We start from the raw sequence: 11,757 nt of genomic DNA, 5'->3' as shown, positions 1-11,757 counted from the left end.
AACTCCACGAAGTAATAAATTTTTATATAGTTAATTATTTTTTGAAACATATAGTTGTTTTAAAGTTTTATTCTTTTTTCTATCACAATCTTCAACATGCACTGGTGTTTTATGCCTTTCATTAGAATCTCAAGTGGCATGCATTGAGGTTAGTGGGTCTTGTTGACAACAATATGTTGGACTTCATTCATGATTTTAAATGTATATGTGAGTAATTGGAAGAAATATAAATCCCATTACCATCCTCAAAAGTCGAGGAATGTAGAAAGTTCAAATTTTATAAAATGCAAAGGCCATATATTACAATGTCTTGGGATATACAAGAGTTCCTCGACTTAATATCTAAAGCTGAATAAGCATGTGTGCCAAGTTAGTCTATTCAGTCACTTCAGGAGAGAATTTTATTAACCAATAGTGTCATGAAGTTAACTAAAAGGTACATAAAATTGTTTAAAGTTCACATAGATACTGCTTGGTTGGAAGGTATGCAAGTCCCAAGTAGACTTTTTAGTATGTTAGTTGTTATAATATTCATTAATGTCGATTGTTTTCATTTTCATTACTAATACCAAAATGACACAAAACGACACACTAACCTTACAAACAAACATATTAGTTGTATAGTAGTGGCAGACTAAAATAAGTATCAAGTACTTCATTATAGTGTTGCAAAGATTGGTCTACTTGGTCGGGTACTGAGAGTCTGAGACTCATACATGTCCCAAAGCGCTTTATTAGGAATGGACCAAAAATATTCGGACTCGGTCAACCTTGGTAAGAATCGGTCAACCTTGGTGCTAATCGGTCAAACTTGGAGAAAATATGTCAAAATCGGAAAAACTTAGTCAAACTCGACAATTTTGACTTTTTAAATAACCTAATTTTTATTTTATATATATATATATATATATATATATATATATATATATATATATATATAAAATTTCCAAACTTAATTTCTTATAATTTCTCCAATCCGAATAATCCTCGAGTACTCCTCATCTATATTGGGTAGTCCTTACTCACTAGTCGATCGACCTGAAAAAGTCAAGGGACTTTGAAACATTGCTCGAGAATGAATTTTTTCCAAGTTCATATAAAAATCTAATTTTATTTTTACTTATCCTTTCTATTATGACGTCAAATAAAAATCACAGGCCCATCAAATTAAATTGTAGTTAACAAATTTAACTAAACTGAAATAGAGGACAACAATTTACATGACTTCAGCGATGAACTACAAACAGCCTTGACATCAATGACAAAAGGTGCAACAAAATAAAAATAAAAAAAATTAAATTAAATTAAATTAAAAATAATAATAATAATAATAATAAAATAAATAAATAAATAAGGACGCTACCTATAATTTTCACTGCAAAACCGTAACAACGTATAATATACTTTAACATTTTCGTATTTTTATCTAAGGCATATATTTTGACCTTAATTTTAATGAACCAGATTTTTAAATCCAAAATTACGATATTTATATTTGTTTTCTTTTAATTTTGTTTTAAAAAAGAAAACCCGTCTTACCAAAACATGTGTCAATTCGTCTTCATATAAAATCAAATTTATTTTTACTTATCTTTTCCATTATGATGTCAAATAAAAATCACAACCCCCATCGAATTAAATTATAGTTAACAAATTTGACTAAACTGAAATGGACAACCATTTAAAGACCATGTTGCTAACAAACAACGACCACGAGCCACTATATGGACCCAAAATTAAATAACTCATGAAATTGATGTTAGTTCGTTATTTTATTTAAGATAACAAGTTTATAGGTAAAACACTAAAACTTATTAATTTTTTGTGTAAATTTATTTTACTTCCATAAAAAAAAATAAAAAAAAAATAGTTTCACAGATTCTAGTATGTAAATAAATAAATTTTAAAAGTTAAATGAGGTTTCTTATGGAAAAACAATTTTGGGTCATGTACGGTCGAACATCTTGCACATACCCAGTACCGACTCTGACAGACTGACACTTTGCTAAGTGCAGGGTGTTGCAATCATTGTTTGTTATTGCAATATACAAGTTATCGTGTCTCTAGGAGGGTGTACATAATCTCTGATTGTGGAACCACTTGTGTTGATTATTATTTTTGTTGTTATGTTGGTTGCTTGGACATTGTTATATATTTGTTTCTTGCTTGTTGTCCCAAATTGCTTATTTTCTGTTTATATGGTTGGATAATGCGAGTCTATCAAATCGTTTCCCTGCATTATATGAATTAGAAAAAATGCAAATTAGCATGTGTATGAGAGAGAATATCGAAAGGTGTTTTTGTTGGAGTGTGGAAAAAAGCTTCAAATTCCTCTAAGAGAAATAGCGAAGCTCAATCAGATTTTAAAGGCTTCAATTTATATCATAGTTGTGAGACTTATTTATTAAATGGATTAAATATTTAACAACTTTAAATTATAAGAAAATAAGAAAAATTATAAATTATTAAAATTGAAATATTTTTTTTGAAAATTTCCGAAAAAGTCTCAATATTTTACTCTAATTGACGAAAAAATCTCAAATTAAAATTGGTTTATGAAAAAGTCCCCAAAACCGGTAAAAATGACGATTTGATCCTATTTTCTTGGTTTACCGGTTTCATTACTTACCCAGAAATATTAAAGTCCCATTATTTTACCAAAATTTTCATTAAAGTCCTATTATTTTATGATAATTTGGGATTTATTCGTAAATTTTGGTAAAATAATAGAACTTTATTAAAACCAGTTAAATAATGAAACCGATAAACCAAGAAAATATGGCCAAATCGTTATTTTACCAGTAATTAGAACTTTTTCATAAACAAATTTTAAGTTGAAACTTTTTCGTAAATTAGGGTAAAATATTAGAACTTTTCCGGAGATTTCCCTATTTTTTTTCTATATTTTAAATTTAAATAAATAAATAAATAAATTTAATGAGTTTTAATTTGAAATTTTTGAAATTAAAATGTAAGTCTATTGATATCCATTTATTATTATATGTATCTTAATTATTATCTTAAAATATTTAATAAAATCTACTAAAATAAGAAAATTTTCGTATTATTATTCATAAAATAATACGTGAAAAAAAATTAATTCAAATTCAAAATGGATGTGCCACTTTGACAATTGAAAATGGAATATGGATGAGTTTTTGGTATATGGAAAGGAAATACGAAGCTTTCACATAAACATGTTAAAAATGATGGTATAATAAATTATTCGCTATTCTAAACGATATTTAATTGTAAAACATCAAAACATTACCATCTCATTCTTCGAATCATAGATAGATACCATACTCCATACATATACATATACATACATATATACATCTCAAAATTCTACAAAACGAGATTACACTTTCTACAAATTTCTCTTCGGAAAATTCCCCCTCTAGATCTTTTATACTTACAAATCATCACCAAAAGGGTAAAAAAAAAAAAAAAATTAACATTTTTTTTTGCGGTTAATAACCCTAAACTTACTTACATACATATTACATAAACCCCCTACTTACAACTTATTTACAAAAATACCATATGTCTCTACCTCTTTTCATCCTCTTCAAAATGTTCAAAATCCCTCTCATCAATTCGCTAATTTCTTATGTACTTGGATAAGAATTTGAGGGCGAGGAGTGTGATTTAAGCATTAAGCCCGGGCAGGGATACTGCAATTATTGCGGTGACATTCAAACCCCTCAATCCTGACAGCTGGTTTATTACCAAAATTGCCCCCAACATTTCCTATTTTCTTTTCAGATGATGATGACTTACAAATGTTGTCCCCATATCCGAATCGGGTGTCTTGTGTTAACGGGTTAGATACTCTACTTGGTGGCGACCCACTGAAAAACGGTTCTGATCCACCATATCCACCACCCTGTAAATTGTAATCACACAAATCAACAAATCAAAAAGATAATCAAGTGAATCAAGTAAGATGATGATATCATGATAAGTGAAGTAGAAGTAGTTTACCTTTTCAAAGATGATTTCCAATATGTCGATGCTTGCTTTGGATTCATATGGTTCTGGTTGATAGCTGTGAAGTGAAAAAAGATTGTTTTTAGAGTTTATGGAAGAATTGAAGAATTGATAAGAGAAATGGAAGAATGAAGAAGGAAGAAGGAGGAAGGAAGAAGGAAGAAAGTTTACCACATCTGCCATCTCAAAGGCTTAACAGGGTCGTTGAAGAGGCTGAGCCGCCTAGGTTTTGGACACACCATATGATGCTCCGATTTGTCAAACGATACAGAAACTGAAACGGAGTTCCTCATCTCTTCACAGGTGGATGCGAAGGTGTTTTTCTGTTGGATTCCACAATGATTCATATCCCGACTCTCTTCTTCTGTGTAAAATAAGAAGAAAGTATGAGAATCAGGTCATATATATGAATCCGAGATCTGAGGGAGGAGGAAAAAAACAAAGTGTTGTAGATAATTTCGAAATTACAGTGGTTTGATTAAAGGATATCTAAACTTGAATATGGCAGATATCGATCTGGTCAAAATGATTTGAATATTTTAAACTTTGAAGGCGTTAGACGGCTAAACGAATTTAAAATTCACAAGTTCGATTTCGGAAAAGGACAAGTACCAAAACTAAGCAGATCCATTGTAGAAATCGTGAACTCTGTTTGTTTTGAATCAATCATAAATTCATAATTTATATGTCTTCATGATGGAGATGTTTCGAGTATCAAACAAAAACAGCACAAATTTAAAACGAATGCGTGATTGACTATGTAGCGAAAAGGAAAGCGTTTGATTTCAGAAGAACTCAAAATCACGATATTTTCTTCCCTTCACAAACACAAATTCGATTGAAAGTTCTCCGAGATCTAAAAAATCATGTTCAAAAAAAAAATGGACTTTTTGTTTTAATCGAGGCGGCTACTGTTGAAAACGAAGAACAAAAATATACTTTTCTGCGAATAAGTGATGAAGTATACTTGAATTATCTTCTAACAACTCAGATCTGTAAATCTCCATAGATGAAGCTGATAAACCAGGGACGAAAGCGGATAACAGTTGCATATTTGAATCGACTAAGAATACGAAATTAAACAAACATAAAAGTACGAAAAAAGCTTAAATCTAGAGGAATTGATACATAATCGATAAGAAAAATTAGTTGATTACTCACCTGAGAACTGGAATCAGGAAAAGTTGGAGATAGATGCGGCTCCGCTTGAAGGGAAGCAAAGAAGCACGGGGAGGATAATGAGCATAAGCTATTAAAAAGGGCACCAGAAAATTGGTCAAATATTTGGACATAGAGTACGGGTTGTCTCTTTGTACTCGTAGTATACGTGTTCGGAGCGTATATTTTTGTGGTATTCGTATTTTATTTTGTTGATTTTTCTTTTTTAAATCTTATTATATAAATAACTCCATTAATTTGAATTTTTTTTAAACGGCAAACTATCTTAATTTTAATCTAATCATAAACATTGCTTATGTCTCATACCCTTGACCTTTCATTTTAGAGAGTCACTCCTTAGTGCTATGTCAAATATCTTTGATGAAATATTTTTTATTTGAATATCGATTTTTTTTTGTAGTTCATTAATAAAAAAAAAATACTTGCAATGGTTTTCTTTAAACAATTTATTAATGGTAAAACTAGAAAAAAAAAGTTATTGTTCAAACCAAATTTTTTAAAATTACAATCATTTTTATTTTATGAAATTCAACCTGATATTTCTATAGGTTAGGTTTGTATCATCACTGTCTCAATAACACCCATCAATGATAAAATAGAAATTACACATGGTAATAAGTCATTTCAAGTTGGTGTGGTGGAGTTCAACAAAGACTGGACTTCGTTTGATATTGTTTTGGGGGTCGGCACAAAAAACACATCTTCTGATCAAGAAGATTTTGACGATGATGAAGATGACTCGACATGTTTCTCAGATGATGAGGAGTCCAACCCTGAGGATACTGGTATATCGGTGACTTAAAAAGCTCCACAAACGACTCAAGAAGTTCCGGAGGATGGTGAAATCGTTGAAGAATCAATTATGAACGTGATGGAACTTCAGCCTTTGGCATCATCGTCGAGGAAAATTTCGGAATCCAAGAACGACAATTTAATGGCAATAGTTGGACCGTCCCTCCAATTCAATGACGTCAACATTTCCGAGTTAAATTCAAACAGAGTGGCAACTCCAATGAAAGAGAGCGGTGTAGACCCAACCCAACTTAGGAAGCCTAATACTTACCCATTACCAGATGGAGATGAGTGGCCCAATTCACCCAAATCATCTAACCCGACCCATGTTGAGTTTGATCCCCGATGTTCAATAGCGGACGCTCTGTGGACAAAATAAGAAGAATCATTAGGTCGATGGATCAGCTCACGTTTCAACCGGTGCCCTCGGTCCCAATCATCGACCTTCATCTAAATCGATCGGCGACGATTCCTAATTCCAACAACACGTCGTCCCCCACCTCCAAAGATTCCTCATTCGATGAATTCTCGAGCATCATTAGAATGGGCCAACACGTGGGATTCGAGATTTCAGGTGATAACCCTATTGTCAGGGAGGTTGTCAATGAGGGTGAAGGTGTTAAATCTGTCCCACAATGAATTGTATAAGTCTCAATATCAGGGAGTGTGGTGAATCCCACCAAATTGACTGGATTCGTAGATTAAGAAACTCTCATAATATCGATTTTATTGGCCTTCAGGAAACTAAATTTACAGACTCAATGAACATCGTTTTTGCTGGAGCTTGGGGTGATCACAATTCTGATGTCGAATTCGTAAATCCAACTGGAAGATCAGGTGGCACGTTAGCATATGGATCTTCTCGTTTTCTCTATGTCTCAAAGTTTTTCCTCAAGACATTATCTAGTGATATCTGGTACTTGTACTGGAGTTCTCGGCAACACAACAATTGTAAATGTATATGGCCCCCAAGAAGTCACTAATAAAACAAAAATTTGGGATGAATTATTAGGTCTAAAAAGTAGTATAACTGGGATTTGGATCTTTCTGGGCGATTTCAACGAGGTGAGAAATGCAGATGAATGCTTCAACTCTACATTTTGTCGTAATTCTGCCAAAGACTTCAATGATTTTATTGTTAGTGATGATTTACATGAATTCAACCTTGGTGCCAAGAGATTCACTTATCTTATGATGATGGTCTTAAACTCAGCAAACTAGATCACTTTCTGGTTTGTTCTAATTTCATCACACACCAACCCCTATCCTCGGTTACTTTTACTACCCCAAGAATATTCAAACCATTGCCCTTTGGTTTTAAAACCCCCAAATCAAGACTTTGGCCCTTCACCCTTTTCGATTTTTTAACTCATGGCTATACATTGATGATTTCGATAAAACCTTCTCTAATACCTGGAATTCTTTTGTTGGTTATGGTACCCCAGATATGTACTTAAAAGCCAAACTCCGTCATGTTAGGAAATCAATTAGCAAGTGGAAAACCGGTGTTCGTGAAAAGGGATCAAATTTATTGACTCGGTTAAAGTTAAGGGTGGAAGAATTAGAAGCCTTAGCTGAATCGAGACTTTTATCAATGGTCAAAGCTAGCGAGAGAAAGGAAATCAAATTAAAGATTGAAGAACTAGAGAGACTTGCTAAACAAGATCTGCAGCAAAAAGCAAAAAATTCGTTGGTTGGTAGACGGCGACGAAAACTCTCGTTTCTTTCATGGATCAGTGAAAAGCAAAAGCAGGAATAATATATTACATGGCTTGGTTGTTAATTGGGTGTGGAATACCGATCCAAGCGACATGAAAAGGGAGGTGCACCACTTTTTTGAAAGAAAATTTCATGAGAAATTGCCGATAAGACCTAAATTAATTAGTGACAAATTCAAAACCCTATCCCTTAATCAAAAGAACCTCCTTGATTCCTCATTCTCTCTGGAAGAAGTAAAGCAGACAGTATGGAGTTGTGGGGAAGATAAATCACCGGGGCACGATGGCTATACGTTCAAGATTCTTAAAGCAAAATGGCATTTAATCAAAGGAGATATCATGAACTTTATGGCGTATTTCGGATCTCCCGGTCATATAACGATGGGATGCAATTCTTATTTTATTACAATTATACCCAAAGTGAAGGATCCCATGAATCTTGGTGATTATAGGCCAATCAGTTTGATCGGATGCATGTGTAAAATATTGGCGAAAACTTTTCCTACTATACTTAAAATGGTGGTTGCATTGGTGGTGGACGAGGTCTAATCTAGTTACATTGAAGGAATATATATTCTCGATGGACCATTAATCATAAATGAAGTCTGTACGTGGGCAAAAAAAAGTAAAAGAGAACATTTTTGTGCTCAAAGTTGATTTCGAGAAAGCATTTGATTCAATCAACTGGGGGTATCTTGATTTAGTGATGTAGCAGATGGGTTTCAGTGACAAGTGGAGGAAATGGATTTTTGGGTGCCTAACATCATCCAGAGCATCAGTCTTAGTCAATGGGTCCCATACAGAAGAATTTGCTATATCGAAAGGTGTTCGCCAGGGTGATCCTCTCTCTCCCTTCCTGTTCATTATAGCAATCGAGGGGTTGAACATTGCTATCCGGAACGTATTAGATAAATCTCTATTATGTGGTCTTGCACTTCCTAACAATGGTCCTACCTTGTCACATCTCTTTTATGCGGACGATGCCATTTTTATGTGTGCATGGAACAAAAGCTACATCAAAAACTTGGCGCGAATCTTAAAATGTTTTCACATTTGTTCTGGGCTTAAAGTCAATTTCCATAAATCTAGACTTTTTGGCATTGGAGTCCCAGTCTCAAAATTACAAATTCAAGCTAAGGTGATTGGCTGTCTAACGAGTTTACTTCCATTCAGGTATCTAGGGGTACCGATGGGGGCAAACATGGCGCTAAAAAAGAATTGGAAACCGATCGTTGATAAATTTCAAGCACATCTCTCATGTTGCAAAGCCAAGACACTATCGTTTGGTGGTAGGCTCACTCTGATCAAATTAATGCTCAACAACCTTCCAAACTATTACTTCTCATTTTTCAGAGTTCCATGCGGAATTTTAGATGAACTTGAAAAAATTAGACAGAAATTCCTATAGGGTAGTAGTACTGAGAAATCCAAATTACACTGGGTGTCGTGGTCTAAAGTCATTGCACCCAAGAAAGACGATGGACTCGGTGTGGTATCATTGAACACACAAAACCTTGCTTTACCCACTAAATGGTGGTGGAGGCTCAAAGAGATACAAGGTGGACTACGGAGAGATTGTATTAGTAACATCCATAATTTACGTAGGAAACCGATCACCTATATTGCTAAACCATCGATGGGGGTTGTTTGGTGTAACATACATAAAGCAATCAAGAGTCTCCTTGAACACGACATTCACTGCATGGACCTATTCTCCCTAAGCCCTAGCCCAAATATTAATTTCTTATTTTGGAAAGACAGATCGTGTGGTACTTTAACATTACAAGAAAGATTTCCCATGTTATATGGTCTTGAGAAAGTAAATCTATGTTATGCATTAGAAAGAATTTTATCATCTGGTTTTGACTGGAAATGGAAAGTTCAAAGCATGGAGGAAGAAACCCGTCTTGAATTGGAAATTTTACAATCTTTGCTGCAAGGTGGTGTCGTCAATCAATCACAAACGGGATTTCATTTTAACTTCAATGCCAACGGTAGATTCTCGGTCAAAACCTTGCGCAAGATGATTGATTCCATACCCACCCTGTGTAACGGTCCGAGGATTATTTGGTTAAAAGCAATCCTATTAAAAATCCTTTGTTTTGTGTGGAAAGCTTCTTTAGACAGAATTCTAGTGTCAACCAATCTTGCAGGCAGAAATCCTTTGGTAAATTTAACTCTCTGCCCCTTATGTGATTCATTTCAGGAGACGGTTAATCATCTTTTGGTGGTGTGCCCAATCGTGAAGGACGCTATAGATCGGATCCTAAAATGGTGTGGATTACAATACACACAATTCACCGGTATGAATACCTTTCTCAACGTTGTTGCTTCATGGGGCAATTGTCCAAGAAAAAAGGAGAAGGTCACGGCGGCGTTGTATGCTCTGGTTCATATGGAAGGCAAGAAATAACAAGATATTTAAGGGGTTAAATACTAATTCGGCAAAGATCACGGATGAGGTTATCACTCATATATATATATATATATATATATATATATATATATATATATATATATATATATATATATATATATATTTGTGGTTTAAGCATAGAATCTCAAAGGTGGGGTGTAGTATAATTGTCTGGAGTATCTCTCCTTTTTGCTAGTTCTATGTACTCGCTTTTGTTTTTTAAGCTGTACTCTGCCTGTGATTTAGTCACTTGCTAATCTCGTGGCTTTTTAACGATATATTTTCCGTTTCAAAAAAAAATCAACAACACATTTAATTTTCTTATTACCAATTTCTTGATGTCATTTAGGTATTTTAGTTTTAAGATACCATACACCAATAAATATGATATAATAACACATCAACGAGCTAACTCATAATGTTTAACCTTATTTATTTCGTTTTCTATTTCTAAATTTTTTAATGAACATACATCACAAACCGCCCAGTACTCTCCATTGCCTCTAGAAGAAAGAAGAGAGATAAGGAAAAGAAAAAAGAGAGAAAATAAGAAGTTTGAAAGAGAGAAGTCAACAACGAAACCCTTTCCATTCGTCGTTGTCGATCGTCGTCTACGCCACAAACCACCACGACCGATCAACCAACTACCGGGGTGGTGTTCACGGACTATTTCGGTGTCACGTAAACCATGGAGCCATCTGTAAATATGTACTCTGGAGGGCCTAACGTTGGTCATGGATCTTATGAGTTGAGTAATTTGTTTGCTTGATTGCATATTTTCATATAATAATAATAATAATAATGATAATAATAATAATTAAAAATCATTAAAGTCTAAAAGATTATTACGACATCAAGATCATATCATATCTAATTGTATCAGTACTCAAACCTAAAACATTTTTATGGGAACATGAGTTCTATATTTATGCTTCATGAGTTTCAGAGAGAACACATTTTTATCATTACGTTACAAGTTAATTTTAAAATATAAACATGACTTTTCGAAAACCTAAAACATGTTTTGACCTTGCCACGCAAAAATTTCAATATTGTATAGATTTTCAAATCACCTTTTATGGGATTTGCTAACTAATTTAATAAATACTTTTATCTCCATATTATAATTATGCTTAATATAACAATATAAATAGACAAAACTTCAAAAATGGTTCCTGTGGTTTTCGAAAATATCAAGTTTAGTCTTTAAGTTCAAAAAACCTTACAGATAGTCCCTGTGGTTTCAAAACTTTTAACATATTGTCTTTTCAGCTAACTCTGTTACCATTTAACCGTTAAGTTAGAGATATTTTTGTCATTTCACTATACAGGGACAATTTATGAGGTTTTCAATTACTTTTTTTTAAATAAATAAATAATATTTAATATGCTCTCTCTCTCTCTCTCTCTCTCTCTCTCTCGTTCCACATAAAAAGTGCAATAACTCACCACCGATAACCTAAGTTTACTACCGGTGACCTTCTCGCTAAACTTCTCACTCAGGGCTCCGCGCAGGCTTCAAGTACCCTTCTTCCTTCTCCGTATCTCACCTGACATCATAATACTTTGGCGTCATCTCTCTCTAAGAGAATCATCGCCACCACCTTTCCATTTATGGCCACCGCCTCTCCCATCACCGTTCTTCTTTCGCAACACTCT

The 11,757-nt window shown here is 33.7% G+C and overlaps 1 protein-coding gene across 2 annotated transcripts; it reads right to left on the bottom strand.

The window, feature by feature from the left end:
- Window positions 1–3,278: 3,278 nt before the first annotated feature.
- Window positions 3,279–5,289, bottom strand: LOC145041345 (uncharacterized). 2 transcript variants are annotated; one of them, XM_078989370.1, is made up of 4 exons: window positions 5,155–5,289; window positions 4,165–4,357; window positions 3,988–4,051; window positions 3,279–3,889 (listed from the first exon to the last, which is right to left on the bottom strand). In XM_078989370.1, the coding sequence occupies exons 2-4, from the start codon at window positions 4,338–4,340 to the stop codon at window positions 3,659–3,661; spliced, it is 471 nt and encodes a 156-aa protein (XP_078845496.1). In that variant the 5' UTR covers window positions 4,341–4,357; window positions 5,155–5,289; the 3' UTR covers window positions 3,279–3,658. The 2 variants fall into 2 exon arrangements, with proteins under 2 accessions (XP_078845496.1, XP_078845495.1); XM_078989369.1 differs by lacking the exon at window positions 5,155–5,289 and adding an exon at window positions 4,961–5,090.
- Window positions 5,290–11,757: the final 6,468 nt, after the last annotated feature.

This window comes from Lactuca saligna, chromosome 4 (genome assembly GCF_052625555.1).
Source record: "Lactuca saligna cultivar CGN05327 chromosome 4, ASM5262555v1, whole genome shotgun sequence".
NCBI lineage: Eukaryota > Viridiplantae > Streptophyta > Magnoliopsida > Asterales > Asteraceae > Lactuca > Lactuca saligna.
Note: the sequence above shows the minus strand (reverse complement) of the source record. Positions and strands in the feature narration are given on the sequence as shown.

Bases quoted from the DNA above. Each gene is read 5' to 3' on its own strand.
- LOC145041345 (XM_078989369.1), bottom strand. From the start codon at position 5,045: ATGCAACTGTTATCCGCTTTCGTCCCTGGTTTATCAGCTTCATCTATG. The intron at 4,358-4,960 runs GTATACTTCATC...TATTTTACACAG, and splicing joins GTTGTTAGAAGATAATTCAA to AAGAAGAGAGTCGGGATATG. The intron at 3,890-3,987 runs GTAAACTACTTC...TACAATTTACAG, and splicing joins TGGAAATCATCTTTGAAAAG to GGTGGTGGATATGGTGGATC.